Here is a 17,300-nt window from a genome sequence, read left to right on the forward strand (position 1 = left end):
TGCACTTCTTTCAAGAAAGGTTAGTTCGTTCTTTTGGAAGTCCATAGTATATTCAGTATTCTTCGCTAACACCACAATTCAAAGGTGTCAATTCTTCTTCAGTCTTCCTTATTCATTGTCCAGCTTTCACATACATATGATGCTATTGAAAATATCATGGCTTGGGTCAGGCGCACCTTAGCCTTCAAGGCGACATCTTTGCTTTTCAACTGAATATTGGAAGCTATGCCACTGGTATTCAGGTACCAGCAGGGTCAGCCATGGAGGACAGCTTTTAGCTGAGCTTCCAGACTGAGACAGACGAGGAAGAAGGACCCAGCAGTCTACTTCTGAAAAGCATTAGCCAGTGAAAACCTTATGAATAGCATTTAAACTCTAGTGACCCTATATGACAGAGTAGAACTGCCCCATTGGGTTCTTAGGCTGTAATCTTCATAGGAGCAGACCACCAGGTCTTTTCTCCTACAAACCTTACGAAACAGGCACTATTATAACTCACTTTTAAAGGCAAGAAAACTGAGGCTCAGCAAGGTTGTTTATCTTTCCAGGCTCTCACAGCTAGGGACTAGTGGAGATGAGAGTCAAACCTGAATCCGCGAATCCACCTAATTTCAGGGGCTGGGCTCTTACCTCAGATGCATTTTTTTTTTTTTTCTTTTTCTTTTTTACCTTGTGATTTCTATCCAAAAGATTCAATTTAGCATTAACCTGATTTCTACTCCATGTTGCCAGAGTTGCTCTGGGACATTCTCTCTTATTTTCTTTATCAAAAGTGATTTTAAAAAAATAAAATGCCTCACATACTTTTCGCAGAAAGTTTCCCATGCCTATGCCTCTCTTCAGGTGCCGTCACAATTAGCGTGTGGCCATACACAAGTAGAACAGGCCAGAGCCGTGATTTAGTGTCCATCCTGACAGAAAACACCCTGGTGACTCTCCTTGGCCACGTTTCACAGAGTGACATAAACAAGGACATATTAAGCAGACCTGTGGCACCAACATGGCCTGGACCGCTTTCCCAGAACAGCTGAGTCAGCATTGGGACCTTTTTGAGAACTCCACAAACCTCTCCCACCAACCTTACCCCCCTCGCCAGGAAAAAGCCAACCAGATAAACAAATAAGCAGGTAGATAAATAAAGAAATCCTCCAATGTCAGAGAAGGGCTGGGCTGCTTTCCCACCACCATTGAACGAGAGCCGTCTGCAGCCTCTCAGGTCCTGAACTGGCAATTCAGAACAGTTTGATTGCCTGCTTGATTGTTTGCAAGATAACTGCAAGATTGTCAGTGACAGGGTAATTTACTGAAGATTGCAATGTCAGACTCCATCCAAGGGGCTTGCTGGCATAAAGATGCGATTCTCATGACTGACAGGCCACTGGGAGATTGGACTGCCAATTTAAAGTTCACAGTGTCGTCAGAAAGCGTTCAGCGGCAACAGCACCTAATCACGGAGCATGATGAGGTCATTACGGACAGAACGGACACTGACACTTAATAACGGGTAGAACCCCAAATGCAAAATCTGGGGAACAGGTACGTGTAAATATGAAGGAGGAAACAAAGGAAATAATTTATATCTTTTTTTTTTTTGCTTTTGTCTTCTGCTATCACTGATGTGTTAATTAGGGACATCTCCTGCCAGATCCACCCTTGAATAAAAGACCTGGAATCAACAGAACAGTGGGGCAATTTGAGGTTCACGGTTTGGAAGCAGTCACAAACCCTGAAAGGGTGGGCGACCCAGGGGGGAAGGGAAGGAAGATGTCCCATGCTTAATAGGAAAACTGTCTTATTATTTGGGCCCAACGAGGTCCTCAAGCTGGTTATATGGAGTGGGTGGAAAATGGTTTGGAGTTGGGTGGGAGCCATTCCCGACTTCAGGAGGGAAAGGCCACCGGAGATGGATGAAGCTCCTAATGGGAAGAGGCCGCGACCTTAAAGAAATCTATAGCGCTAACAACAGTGGCTTTCTTCTCACCTGAAAAGTTTCTGTGGCTGCTGAATAAAGCACTGCTAGCGTATCTCAGTGGGTTATTTTTAAATCCAAAGCAGGCATTCAGTCATAGATTCCTTCTGTCTAGTGAAGGCAGTCCATGGAAGGTGATGTTAAAAGCAGAATGCTTTTTTTTTTTCCATCTTCTTCTTATTCTGCCAAGGGCCCATGGGTCCATCAGACAACCTGAACACGGATCTGAAATGGTGTCTCCGTATTATCTTTCTGCTGAGAAACAATTCTCCAGCACTGTTTCTTGGGTCTGAGGTTTAGAGGACGCTGGGGAGTATCCGGAAACCCTGGTGGTGTAGTGGTTAAGTGCTATGGCTACTAACCAAGAGGCTGGCAGTTCAAATCCACCAGGCGCTCCTTGGAAACTCTATGGGGCAGTTCTACTCTGTCCTTATAGGGTCACTATGAGTCGGAATCGACTCGACGGCAGTGGGTGGGTGGGGAGTATCCAGTTCCACCAGCACATCAGGCTGAGATGTTCAGAGCCTTGATTTCAAAAGTGTCTAAATTTAAAGCACGTGTCCCTGCTCACCCTCTTATACGGGCATTTCTAGAAAATTTTGTAAATCTAAATGTGTTACAAGGCACGCAAGCAATATTTGCCCAGGTGGAAGATGAGAGGCTAGTTTTCGTAATTTAAAGCCAGGCAAAACATGCAAGCTCCTAATTTGTTTGTTTGCTAAAAAGAAAGTAATGCATTAAAATAATTGTACATTAATTGCTAAATTACAGCGGAACTTTGGTGAAATTACATATTTCAGTTTCATTAGTGGAACCAAATGAAAGGGTAATGCCAAAAAATTACATTGTAATATATTTAAAGCACAGACCCAGGGTTCTGATGCAGCGTTCCAGTACATGTGTTTGTCAAGTCACTGCCCAGGGTTTGAGTGGAAGTTTTCATAATGCTAATTATGGCCAAAAAAAAAATAAAAATGCTTTCTATCAAATCCAGGAGATACAAGCAAGTTATTCTCCAAACTCCTCCACTGTGTGTTCAAACAATTCCCAGCAGAGTGAGTGAGGGTTAGCCAACCAATCCATTCTAATAGGAAATTCCAAGGAGTCAACCCTGTGCTGGCATTCCTGTTCTCAGCCCTTACAGACATGTGAAGAATGGGAAACAGTCATTTCATCGCTCAACAAATATTTTTTGATTGCCCAGTTCCATGCTTGGCACTAAGCTAGGCATCGATATAGACATGAATAAGACAATGTTCTTTCTACTCAAAGCGCTCATTTTCCAGACAGGAAGGCAAGCATAAAGAGATCATTAATTCCAATACAAGGAACTTAGCATTAACAACAGTTTCTAAAATTTCTTATGCGTTAGAATCACCTCAGAAACATGTCGAAAATGAAGATTCCATGACCTGCTCCTGGAAGCCCTCTCTAGGCTAGAGGTCAAGGGGAGGCCCATGATTCTCCCCACAGGAATCCGACGCAGAACCACTCTTTGAGAACCTCTGATTCAGGGATGTACAACACAGAAATGTCTGACCTAACCAGAAGGATTCGTGGGGGAGGAGGGCACATCTAGACTTAGACGTGAGTCGTGTCTGTTTCCCCCATGACACTGTCACCTCCTGAAGGGCAGACGCCATGGTTCTCTGCTCACTGTTTGATTTCCAGCACGTTCATAAAAAAAAAAAACTCCATAAATAATTGTTGAATGATTGATGAATGGCTAGAAATCAGCTCAGGAATGAGGATCGAAGGCAGAAATCTAGGCAAGTAAATCAGGATATTCAAAGGCCTAGGGGCATGTGGGCCAGTAGAACCATAAGCAATTGGGTGGACTGATGATTTACAGTCTGGGTGCCCAAGCCAAAGGCATTTCTCCACATTTCTTGGAAAATATGAAACTCACAGTTCCTGGTTCTACAATGGGTCAACAGTTCCCTCCCTGGCTCAGAGGGAGCAGGGATGAAATGATTTTCTCCATTAAAGCAAGAATTAAGGAATCCCATGCATTTTGATTACTTATGTACCCATTAGGACAGGCCCCTGAGAAATGGCCAAGTGATAGTCTTCTCTGTGCTGTGTGGTTTAAAAGCAAAGTTTGTTTTCCAAACACATAAATCATACTAGCTCATCATAGATATAGTAGAAAGTCTGGAAAATTATAACAAAGAAAATAAAGATCTCCCACTAATCTAGTACCCCAAGAAAACAAAACCAAACTCGTTGCGGTTGAGTCACTTCGGACTCATAGCCACCCTGTAGGATGGACTAGAACCTCGCCATAGGGTTTCCAAGGAGCAGCTGGTGGATTCGAACTGCCGACCTTTTGGTTATCAGCCATAGCTTTTAACCACTACATCACCAGGGCTCCAATCTACTACCCAGGAGTAACCATTTGTCAACATTCTCAATGATTTCCTTTCGAATCCTCCCCAACCCATGCATACATATTGTAATGATATTCTGCCCATTGTGTAAAACCTGCCAAAGGTAGCCCTCAGGAAAGTTTGGTGCTGTTCATGCCTGTGCTGGTGACAATGGTGTCACCATATCCAAGCAGCTTTCTACCATGAGACCCACTGACCCTGCTCTGCCTCTGCCCTCAGATGGCCTGGTGGACTGCCTGGACCCTGACTGCTGTCTGCAGTCAGCCTGTCAGAACAGCCCACTCTGCCGGGGTTCCCGAGACCCACTAGACATCATCCAGCAGGGCCAGACAGCCTTGCCTGTGGTGAAGTCCTTCTACGACCGCATCAAGCTTCTGGCAGGCAAAGACAGCACCCACATCATTCCTGGAGACAACCCCTTCAACAGCAGGTAAGTGTCCTTCTATCTGTAGGCTGTGAGTTCATCTGGGTCCTTTCCTATCAGAGCAGGAAAAGCTGCTCCTGGTTTTTCCAGGAGCCCAGTTGGCCTGGAAACTTCCCATGGAGGAAGCGCCCTGCTGGGGCTCGCTGGAGGCCCTTCCCTCACTTGGGTGGGGCCCCAGAGCAGAGTCCTGGTCTCTGAGGGTCTGGCCACCTTCAGCCCAGAATCTGCTGAGATAGCTGTTGATTCCCTGATTTTTGGATGATTTTATAAGATATTATTTTGTGTGACATTATTGTTATTATTTTTAAATTCCCTTTGATAATGCTTCTGATAGTGGCCTTTGTTTGATCACTGATGAAACCCTTCATTCAAAAAAGTGTTTTTGAACACTATTATTAACTTGATAACATACCATTTATGGCATCTTAGAGTCAAGAGGCTGCTAGTTGCCAAGATTTATTAAGCACCTATAATTAGCCAGCCACCATCCATATGTCAGCGTGTCATATGGTGGTGGCTTGCATGTTGCTATGATGCTGGAGCTTATGCCACCAGTGTTTCAAAAACCAGCAGGTCACGCATGATGGACAGGTTTCAGTGGAGCTTCCAGGCTAAGACAGACTAGGAAGAAAAGCCTGGTAGCCTACTTCCAAAAATTAGCCAATGAAAACCCTATGGATCACAACACAATATTGTCAAATATAGCACTGGAAGATGAGCTCCCAAGGTTGAAAGGCACTCAAAATACACAGTGGCCACAACAATGGACTCAAGCATATCAACTATTGTGAAGACGGCATAGGACTGGGCAACATTTCGTTCTGTTGTACGTTATGTTGCCTCGAGTCAGCACCAACTTAATGGCAACTAACAACGTAATAAGCCAGAGATCTCATGTTGATTATCTCTAACCTCATAGCAACGCCATCAACTGCATCTACAACTGACCTACTATGTGCAATGCATTGTGCCACTCCATTCCACCCGTAATTCCAAAATGGTGATAAGGAGTTTCTCCAGAACGCTTTTGCTCTCAGTTGCTAATTTGAGGCTTATGAATATTCTAGAATCAAATTCGGGTTATATTTTGTTGTCAACTTGCCTCCACCCTGCCTCCCAGGACAAGTTAGAACTGTGTCCTGGAAAAGAGGGCAAGAGGAAAGTTTGGTTTTGAAACACCTCCCGCCCACACCCCCCCCCCCAAATGCCCTTACTCTTTTGAGCAATGTTTCTGATTCTGAGGGCAGAGTGGAGGAATAGGAGAGCCAGGGGTCTTCTTATGATCTGGCTGCCTGTCAGCGACCTTCCTCTGGGTCAGTCTAGGTCCAGATGTCCATGTGTCTGCTGATGTGACTATGCCTATGTAGGTGGTAGGTGTGGTCTTCCTGGAGTACCCCACACCATCTCCATGCTCCATTCCATTCTTTCCAGTACTATCTCCATTCTTCACATGGAGAAATAAGAAATATGGGCTGGAGTCTTCTTCAGTGCCTTCTAGGAACTAGGAAATTGAGTACAGTGGTCCTGGCCCCCTTGCTCCCTCTGACAGCCTCCGTCGTACCATCTTTCTCCTAGTTTCTTTTACCTTACTTCAGGAGCAAATCAGGAAGTAATACTGCTTACACAAACTTCTTGGCTTGTAGAGGGATCTTCCATCTGTCTTTTCCCATGTGTGTCTATGTCTATTATGCTCTTTTTCTAAGACACCACTCAGAAGGAATTAGTTTCGGACCCACCTTATTCATGTACGACCTCATTAACATAATAAAAGGGAACCCTTCTTTCCAAACATGGTCAGGGGTTAGGTCTTCAGCATAACTTTTGGGGGGACACAATTCAATCCATAAGAGTTCGCTTCTACTATAAATGCGCTTCTACTATAAATGCATGGTCTGTTTCAATCAGGTTCCTGATTAACATTTCATCATTCCTACCCTTAATCCAATAATTTCCTGATGTCTTCCTTTTTATTGCTCCTTCTTCTCCTGTCCCTTATAATTTAGTCACATCCTCCTCACTAATAGTTACCACTGCTAAAGGTACATTGAGCTAGAGCCAAGATGTAGGAAATCAGGCAGGGACCCCAGAATATTTGGTGATCTAAACCAGCCCTGGAGTCCCTGGGCAGTGCAATTGGTTAAGCACTTGACTACTAACTGAAAGGTTGGCAGTTGAAACCCACCCAGAGGCACCTCAGAAGAAAGGCCTGGAAATTTCCTTCAAAAGGTCAAACACTTAAAACCCCTATGGAGCACAGTTCTACTCTGACACGTGTGGGGTCACCATGAGTTGTAATTGCCTTGATGGCAACTGGTTCATACCAGTTCCGGAGACCTTGGTGAAAGAAACTTCCTGGAGAGCAAGCTGCTTCTGAAGCTTTGAACACAGCAATAAATAGCACCACCCAAACCCAAACGAGCCTATGCTCACCCATGTATCGGTGTAACTCAGAAACACAAGGTGTTACTCCACGACAAAGGCTGCAGTTCAGCCAACATGTGAATTTGACTACATTATCATCTGACAAATAATAAAGGACAAAGCTAAGAGTAAAAAAGAACTTAATTCAAGACTTCGAAGAAGGCGTTTCCCCGGGATAATGGCACACAAAAATAACTAAAATGCCTTGACTACACCACTATAATTTATAGAGCAGATCTCACTATCTAGATAATGTGATAATTGTTACACACCAATAATCATAAATAGAAATGAACTGATAGCGTGTCGTAGCTGAAGCTTTTCTGCAAATTGACTGCCTGGAAGTGATAAGAAGCCAGCAGCAATGAAGAATTAGAAAAATATAGGGTAGAAATCACAGGCAACCCAGCCGATTTTATTCCTATGGCACTTCACAAAGTCTTATACTACCAGAATGCTTTAAATGAAATAACAGTTGTGCAAAAAAAAAAAGGAAAAAAAAAAAAAAAACCACTGTGGAATGAATCGTCAATTTTGTTTTCTCATCATGAGCACTATAGACCTTGTGGTCATCAACACACATCATTGAGTTTAAAATAGTTTCTGGTAAGGCCTTAAAGAAAGCTTGGTCTGAGGAAGATAAGAAAACCGGATTGAACAAAAGGATTATTTTCATAAATTAGTTTTTCCACTTTCAAAACACTCTACCATTGTGGTTGGAACCAGCTAAAAATGGGATTCATTTGTTAGGCAGCCAGGAGCAGACAATTAGAGCTGTCAGTGGAACAGTCTAAACGCCTCTGAGATCATCAAAGGGTTGGAGTTGAACAGTCGGGGGTATTGCTAATAAAAAGAGAGTTTCTTGGAGACAGCATCCCTCCAGTTTTCAGGACACATGGGATTGCAGAAATAAGAGCATTCTAGAAATTGAGCAGACTTTGACAAGATCCTGGCAAGGAACAGGTCAGCTTGATTACCTAGTCCAGGAAATGGGAATGTGTCAAGGAACCTTGGAGCCTGACAACATGTCTGCCTTCGCCAAATTGCCCAGTGCCTGGGAAGGCCAACAGGACAGCTGCAGACCTGTCTGGTGGGCTGGTCTCAGTGCAAAAATGGAGCTTCTCACTAGCGGTTTCTTCAGGAACTCAAGAGAATTCGGGTGAGAGATGTGTGTATTCTCCCTCCCTGGACTTTCAGTAGAATATTGCGGCATCTCCATAGTTTTGTGGGATTTCCCAGAGGTGGCTGGTTAGAGACTGGCATTCTTGGGAAAGTTCTAGTTATTGTGACTTGGAGCCAGGGGAGGTCTACCTGACACTGAAATAAAGTTGGATGGGATTTCAAAAAACCTCCTCTATTCAAGATAGCAGGAATTTGATATACAAGAAATATGTAGCCACATGGATTCCAGAATCTGTGATATTTCTACCAGAAAAAAAAAAAAAGAAAATGGCCTCCAGTATTCTCTTTTCCTCAGGATCTCATGGATTATAAGAAATTTCCCTCTTGTTGTTAGTTGCCATCTAGTTGGCCCCAACTCATAGTGACTATTGCTCAGTCCTGTACCGTCTTCATTTTGCTCTTAGAGAGCAGCAAAACACATGTGTCTGTATCCCAGGCTCCTAAAAACCTGTGTGTTTTTCTCCACCCCCTCCCACATCCCAGCCTCGAGGAGAAGAGTAATGTTGCTCCAAAGCCAAAGAAGGAAACGAGTAGCCAGATGGGGAAGCTCTCCCTCGAGCATAATACTCCCTGTGCCAGGCTGAGGCATAAACATGAGTGATGAGGGGCAGCCTGAAGATTGGGCCAAGCAAAAAATCAAACAATGCCAAGAAATGGAGCAAAGCCAAGGGTAGAGGCCATGTGCAGAGAGGACCTCATGGCCCAGGCATGTGATGGGAAATGCTGCCCATGGATTTCGCCCCAAAATGTCAACAGTTCTACTCCTCAGGAAAAGCAAGCCTTGACACATCTCTTTTGCCCACATCACTCTGTGAGGTGTAATCACATGAAGTCAGAAGTTAACGCTGAGAGTCTTCTCCTTGCCCTGTTAACTGGTGTTAGTTGCCGTCCAGTCAACTCTGACTCATGGCAACCCCATGTGTCACAGAGTAGAACTGCTCCAAAGGGTTTTCTTGGCTGTCATCTTAACAGAAGTAGACCTCCAGATCTTGAGGCCTTTAATTCCATGGCACCACTGGGTGGTTTCGAATCTTTAGGTTAGCAGTCAAATACAAACCATTGGCACCACCAAGGGACCTTTCTCCTTGCCTTAGGGGACCTGATGAGGGCAGAGGAGCAGTGGCCCTGTGAAAGGGGAACTCCACAACCCCTACCCCCTTGTCTCCTGTTCTCTGCGTGGTTCACAGATTCCTTATGTTTCTTTCTCTCTCAGCTTGGTTTCTCTCATACGAGGCCAAGTCATAACTACAGATGGGACTCCCCTGGTTGGTGTGAACGTGTCTTTTGTCAAGTACCCAAAATATGGCTACACCATCACCCGCCAGGATGGCACGTAAGTAGCTCTGTGGGGCTTGTACCTACCCAGAGCCAAGTGTGCATGCACGGACATGTGGTGCTACTAGCCTGGAACCACGTGGCTCCCCCTTTGTGGACTGGGGTGCCCACCAGGCCAGACCTCTAGTCAGGATCCCCACAAAAATATGTCTTGCTTTTGTATGGTATCAAAAAAGGAAAATAAATAGAAAAGCCAGCCTATGCACAGCTGCCAACAGCCTTCACCCTCCTTTTTGATGCCAGATAAATGCTTTTCTATGTGTGCATGTATTGGGGTAGGGGGTGGATTCTACAGAGAAGAAGGGAAGATAGCACCTGGAAGCCAACCCCACCCTATTTTAAATCAAAGGCAGTTCGGGGTGACAGGAATATGTATAACGGAGTGTCCTGTGGTAAACCCCTTCCGCTTTCATCTGTGGCTTTAGGAGTTGTGTTGTTTTCAATACTGTTTTGAGGGAGAGGGATGTAATCAGAGGAGCCTAATTAAATACATTTAGCAGTCACCCTGCTGTGTGAAGGAGGCAACCTTTCCCTATTATCTTCTGATTGGAAACGTGCACACGTTCAGCCCCCACCAAGATGAAAGCTCTACCATTTCCTTAATCCGTCGGGCGTGGGGTTGAAATTTAAAGAAAAAGATACAAAGGAGAAGAAAAGAAATCTATGGGAAGGGGAAAAAAAAATATCACTCACTCTGGGCTAAAAAAAAAAAAAAAAAAGCACTATCGCGTTCTATTCCAAATAAAAGAAGGGACTGTTGCTTTCAATCAGATGGAACGCTTTTTCTTGGTCACGTCATGTAGGTAGGGACAGTAATTCTTGTCTTTCACAGGTGAAGAGGTGGGTCTTGCTTTCTGATGTCCTAAAGTAGCCTTGCAGGAAGTTTCAAAAATTACCAGCCCAGAGTAGCCCTATCCTCATATTCCTACCTCTGAAACCCAAAGGAGGAGTTTAATGATTCACATCCATTCCTCAATATTGATTAAATTTCTGCTGTCTTTGTCATACACTTCCATGGCCAGATGTAATTATTTTCAGGCGCTAGGACTGTGACTGTGTTCTTTGCAGAGCTGCTTTGGCCCCCTGTTAGTCCTCAGAAGCCAGCATCCTTGAAGAACTAATGTCCTGGAGTCCCTGTGAAACAGCAGGAGAGGACATTTCTGAGTCCTTGGCCTGTTCTCTGTCCCCTCCTTATTCTGCCCATCCCGCTCAGCTGCTTTCTAACTGATTCTGGCCCAAACCCACTTTTCAGATTATCCACCCAGCCTCAAAGATCTTCAGTTTATTCAGGTTGCAAAGCTATGGAAGTCACAGGGTATATTAGGGAAGGCCCCGTGGAATCCCACAGTCTGTTGTCCACAAACATTCATGATTCGATTCTATCATCCTACCCTGGAACAATTTTACTCAAAAACATTTGACTCTGTTCTGTATTCTATACAAAACCATCCCCTGAAGCATGCGCGACCACTCAGTAAATACATAAACAGGTAAACAAACATCTGTACTGTGCATACTCTGATATTAACCTTACTATTCAAGGGCTCCTTGTTCATTCACCTCAGGTCTACTCCAAAACATCAGAATTGCTACCAAAACTGGGTGAAGCCATCAGGTCACTGTATTTTCATCTAGTGTCCACTGTGATCCAGGTACTCTGCTCGCTGCTGGGGATTCTGAAGGGACCAAGAGAGACAGCTTCGCTGCCCTCAATGAGCTGCCAGTCTAGTGGAGGAGTGAACCACCTTCTTTTCTGTTAATTGTGAAAGGGTTACCTTTATTTTACTTTACTGGTAGTATACCTCAGTTCAGCTCTTGAACAAACAGGAAATAGTTTATAAACCATTGTCAGCCATATCAGAAAGAGAACAGGGATGATTAGAAGAGCTGTAATGAGTCCCTCCCTGTGTCCTGGAATCGTATCACTGCAACTATAGTATTTACTGAACACGCCTCTTAGCCTAGCACTGTGGTAAGTACAGAGCCATTGTGGTGCAGTAGTTAAGAGCTCAGCTGCTAACCAGAAGGGTGGCAGTTCAAATCCACCACCCTTTCCTTGGAAACCCTTCAGGGTATTTCTACTCTGTCCTATAGGGTCACTATGAGTCGAAATCGACTTGATGGCAACAGGTTTGGTTTTGGTTTGGTGGTAAGTGCTTTACACCAGGGATCAGAAAACCTTTTCAAAAGTAAATATTTAGGCTTTGCAGGCCTAAAGAACCTGCAGTTTCTGTCATGAAACAAAGATCTGCTCTTGTAGCACAAAAGCAACCATAAAGGATACATAAATGAATGAGCATGGCTGTGTTTCAATAAAACTTTATTTACCAAAACAGGCGGTGGGCAGGATTCAGCCAGTGGGCCATAGTTTGCTGATCCCTGCTATCCACTCATCATGATTTTCATTCTTTCAGCCACACTGTGAAATAGGTGTACTTATTCTCATTTTACAGATGAAGTGGTTTAGTAACTTGCCCTCAGTCACACAGCTAGTAAGTGGTTGGGTCTGGGTTCCAGCTGAGGCCATCCACCTCCAAAACCCACATTCTTCTCCTCTGTGCTCTGCGCTTCCACTGCCCTCAGGTGAGGAGCTCAAGCACCCTGCCCTGTCTGAAGGTGAGTTCATCCCCTCAGTGAGCCCATTTTCCCTCTCTCCAGGTTTGACCTGATCGCCAATGGGGGGGCATCCTTGACGCTGCACTTTGAGCGCGCCCCGTTCATGAGCCAGGAGCGCACTGTATGGCTGCCATGGAATAGCTTTTACGCCATGGACACCCTGGTGATGAAGACCGAGGAGAACTCCATCCCCAGCTGTGACCTCAGTGGCTTTGTCCGACCTGATCCAATCATCATCTCCTCCCCCCTGTCCACCTTCTTCAGTGCTGCCCCTGGGCAGAACCCCATCGTGCCTGAGACCCAGGTAGGAATAGCAGGTACCTGGGTGGTACTCATAGTACATCCCTGACCCAATCTGACTGGCCAACTTCTTCCTATCACACTTCTCTCCTGAGCGGGCCAGAACCTAATATTGGGAGCTGAAGAAGAGCAAAAAGCAATGAGCACAATGGAATTTATGGCCACTAGAGACTGAACTTTGAATCCCTCCTGGATACTCTGAACGTTTCCAGCAAGTCGTTCAAGACTTTGGCATTTGATGGAGCTTAATAAAATAAAAACAATATACATATGTGGATCCCACCTGCAAATTGCTTTTTATTCCTGTTAGTCACAGAGATAGATGATAAGAGGCGCTTTAATGATGTACATTGGTGTTACAACAGAGGACATATTACATTATTGCCTCCCTGTTGCTTTATACCAATTGTCAGTGGAAGTTGCAGGTTCACATAATTACAACCTCTCGTGGCCCCCTTGCATGCAGCTAGCAATAAAGCCTGCTGTTCTTATTTACATCTTTTGCCAACGGTGTGGTTTTTAAAAAGAAACACAACGGTGACCAAGAATAATTATTAATCCAAAAATCATAACCTCAGCCCCTTCGCTCCATGGTTTTGGATGAAATTTTGTTGTTGTTGTTGTTGTTTTTCCTCAGCCATGGAAAGTGGTTCTTGCCCCCACAGAAGGCATGACACGTCCCTGAGGGAGGCAGCCGGCAGGCAGCCTCTGGGTTATGAGAAGCTGGCCTGCTGGGGTGTGTTAGATGCCGCTTGCCTACCCTGTGCTTCTCCTGCAGGTTCTTCATGAGGAAATTGAGCTCCCTGGTTCCAATGTGAAGCTTCGCTACCTGAGCTCCAGAACCGCAGGGTACAAGTCGCTCCTGAAGATCACCATGACCCAGTCCACGGTACCCCTGAACCTCATCAAGGTGCACTTGATGGTAGCTGTGGAGGGGCATCTCTTCCAGAAGTCATTCCAGGCTTCTCCCAACTTAGCCTACACCTTCATCTGGGACAAGACAGATGCTTACGGGCAAAGGGTGTACGGACTCTCAGATGCCGTTGGTATGTTTTTGGTTTCAGCCACTCATTGATTCATGGATTTCATCATGCATTGATTCAACAAATATTTATGTAGCTCCTTGTAAGTGCCAGAGAGGTGTTGGTGGTTCATTGGTATAATTCTTACCTTCTTTGTGGGAGACACAAATTGAATTCCCAGCCAGTGTACCTCATGCAGAGCCACCACGAGGCTTGCATCTGTCAGCAGGGGTTTGCGTGTTGCTGTGATGTTGAACAGGCATCACCAGAGCTTCCAGATTAAGATAGATTAGTAATAAGGGCTTGGTGATCTACTTCCAAAAATCAGGCAATGAAAACCCTATGGATCACAACAGTTCAATCTGCAATGGATCATGGGGATGGCACAGGACCAGGCAACATTTCCTTCGGTTGTGCATGGGTCCCCATGAGTCATGGGCTGACCCAATGTCAGCTAACAACAATATGTGCCAAGCACTGGCCAACAAGACGGACAAGATTCCTCTTCTGATAGGCCTCATGTTCTAGTAAGAGATAAAGATAATAAACACAGACTGGTCAAGAAAATATCAAGCAGTGATAAGTGCTAATATAAAAATACATGATATATACTGCAGAGGAGGGACAGTTGTGGGTAGGCATTCAGGGAAGGCTCCTCAGAGGGGTGACATTGAACCTTAGACTTGAATGACAAGAAGGAGCCATGTGAAAATCCAGAGAAAGGCATTCCAGGCAGAGAGAAGGGTGAGGTGTATTTGAGGAATAGAGAGAAGGCGGTGTGGCTGAAATATAGGGGGCAGGGAAAATATAAGAGATATGCAAGAGACCCATGGGGACCAGGTCATGTTCCAGAGAGAATGCTCACAAATGGCAGGGAACGCACCCCAAGAATCTGAAAATGGAGCTCTAAGGGGTTTGTAAGCCACCTGCTAGGTTCCAGGGCATTGAGGACATCATACAATGTCTCCTGTGGTCACCATAATAGAAGGATCCTATGGTTATCAGTCTTTCAAGAATGGGGAGCTGTGGATTAAAATCAACTTTCCTGGTATTTGCTTTTCTTATGGCCAGCTGTCTGGAGATTAATTAAAGTCCTGTGTTTCCTTTACGAGCAGGCTTCTGATTTTCACTGTGAGGAAAGATAGCTTGCCATAATAAGAAACCAGCAAACTCAAAAATTTTCACTGTAATTGGCAGCCAGATTTCATCAGACACTCCCTTTGTGCAGAGCATTGTGCTAAATCCTTTGTCTTGGGTAACCTCTCAATAACCCTATCTTGTAATCCCACTATGCAGATGGAGGAGGGAGAGGGTTAATTACCTAACGTCACACCCTCAGCAGGTCACAGCAGCTCAGCCAGTGACCCCAAGTCGTATGTCCCCAGACTGGGTCCCTCTCCACTGGGCTGCACTGCCTCCCTAGTAAGTGGAGTTAATAACTTAGTAAAGATAGTAAAGTAGCACTGGCGGCACAGTGATTAAGCCTCAGCTGCTAACCAAAAGGTCAGCGGTTCGAACCCAGCAGCCACTTCACACGAGAAAGACGGGGCAGTCTGCTTCTGTCAGGACTACAGCCTTGGAAACCCTGTGGGGCAGTTCTACTCCGTCCTGTAGGTCACAATGAGTCGGAACTGACTCGACGGCAGCACGTTTGGTTTTGGATTGGTACATTTACCATAAAACACTGGTTAATCAAAAAATATATATCCAGCTTTAGCCAATATCAAAGTGAGAGCCAATATCAAAAAGTAGACTGAATATTATAATGCACACCCATGCACTCCAGCTTCTGCAGTTATCAACTCATGACGAATCTGGCTTTTTCTGTGCCCTCATCTACCGCTATCTCCCATGTTTTTCTAAAGCAAGTTTCAGACATCATATCACTGTGTCCGTAATATTTCACAATGAATCTCTAAGAGACATTTTTAAACATACAACAATACCATTATCACAACTAAAAAATCCACAATGATTTCTTAATATCATCAAATAGCTCATCATTGTTCAATATTTCAATTCTCAGGAATATCATAAAATATTAATATTCTGTTTGAATCTGAATTCAAATAAGATCTACCTTTTGCAATCAGTTGATTTTTCCCAAGTTTATTTTAATCTACAGACATACCTCCTAAATCTCTCTTTTTTTTACCTGTTTGCTGGCAGACTTTCCCATAGTCTGTTTTGTTTTTGTTCTCTAAGTGCCTAGCTGTGATTGTTTAACCTGTTCCTCTGTCCCCTGTATTTCCTGTAAATTGGGAGTTGGATCTTGAGGCTTTTTCAGGTTCAGGTGTGATTTTCTTTTGGCAAGACAAATTACAAGAGGTGCTGTATTCTTCCATCAGGAGGCAGGTAATGTCAGGTTGTGTATCTTTTAGTGATTTTAATGGCCGTTGATGCTCATTGCCGAGATCCATTAAGTCATTTGGGGTTAAAAATGATGTTTTAATTCTATCATTCCTTCTTCATTCATTATCTGAAGTATTTTTATATACAGGTACTCTCTTATTAACTATTTGGTCATTTGAGGTACAGTTCAAATAGGAAAGAAAGGATAAAGGCTTGATTCTTTCCTTTATTCACTAGTGTTCTATATCATGAGTTGGTTCTCTAGCATCCTCCAATGGAGACCAGTTAATTTTTTTTAATAACATAAATTCATAGATTGAAATGAGTCAAAGATGTTTCAATCCATTGATGTTGCAGTTCTTATTAGTGGCCAAATTGTCTCATATGTGGTCAGTGGGAGCCTATTAAAGTTGACTCCTAAATGCTTTTGACATGACCCTAGTAGATTTTGATGGCTTCCATACTGTCTGGTAGGATAAAATGGCCAGAGCTTGCTTCAGCCATTTCCTCAAGGAGTCCTGATTCCTTTTAATGAGAGATAAATAAGTCAAAGCCACAAGCTGGGCCCTAGTGATTGTCTTTGCTACTGGATTTGTAATTGTTTATTGGCATTTTCAGAGAACAAGCTAGGAACTATGTTTTGTTTTGTTTTTAAATAAAATGCATCTTATATTGATATCGACACTTCCATATCTCAGGATTTAAAAGAAGCTGTGGAGAATCCCCAAAGGTGACACACGTAGTTAAGAGTTTAATGTAGTAGGAAAAGCAATAATAACGATGCCTCATGTTTCTAGAGCTGCATTCCAATTAAAAATGTGTGGATCTCAGTATTTGGTCTCACCTACCATTACCACAGGTCCCTGGGTGGCGCAAATGGTTTGTGCTTGACTGCTAACTGAAAGGTTGGCAGTTCAAACCCAACCAGCAGCAGAAGAAAGGCCTGGCAAGAAAACCTTATGGAGCTCAGTTCTACTACGTAACACATGGAATAGCCATGAGTTGGAATCCACTCAATGACAACGAGTTTGGTTTTGGTTCTTCCTTACCACAGCTCTCTGAGAAACTGAGGCTTCAAAGACTCCATTTTACACATGGTAGAAATGGAGCACAAGGAAGCCTGAGCTGGCAACAGACCTAAGACTAATGTCTGGCATCTCCCTTCTCTGTTGCTCATTTTTCCATGTGGCAAAATACAAGAATTTTACACATAGTTTTTAGATTCTGTTCTGCATTGAAACTTCACAAAATTGGGAAGCTGTGCCCCCCACCTCTGCCCCTCTGGTGCT

At 44.1% G+C, this 17,300-nt stretch overlaps 1 protein-coding gene across 4 annotated transcripts in view; it reads left to right on the forward strand.

Moving 5' to 3' along the window:
- The window catches only part of TENM2 (teneurin transmembrane protein 2), a 1,384,955-nt gene that overhangs the window by 1,305,550 nt on the left and 62,105 nt on the right, over window positions 1-17,300 (forward strand). For all 4 annotated transcript variants that reach the window (XM_049874278.1, XM_049874280.1, XM_049874279.1 and 1 more), the window contains 4 exons: window positions 4,579-4,789; window positions 9,600-9,719; window positions 12,380-12,641; window positions 13,416-13,683. In XM_049874278.1, the coding sequence (XP_049730235.1) occupies window positions 4,579-4,789; window positions 9,600-9,719; window positions 12,380-12,641; window positions 13,416-13,683 (861 nt within the window). The remainder of the gene's footprint in view (window positions 1-4,578; window positions 4,790-9,599; window positions 9,720-12,379; window positions 12,642-13,415; window positions 13,684-17,300) is intronic.

Source organism: Elephas maximus, chromosome 2 (assembly GCF_024166365.1).
Source record: "Elephas maximus indicus isolate mEleMax1 chromosome 2, mEleMax1 primary haplotype, whole genome shotgun sequence".
NCBI lineage: Eukaryota > Metazoa > Chordata > Mammalia > Proboscidea > Elephantidae > Elephas > Elephas maximus.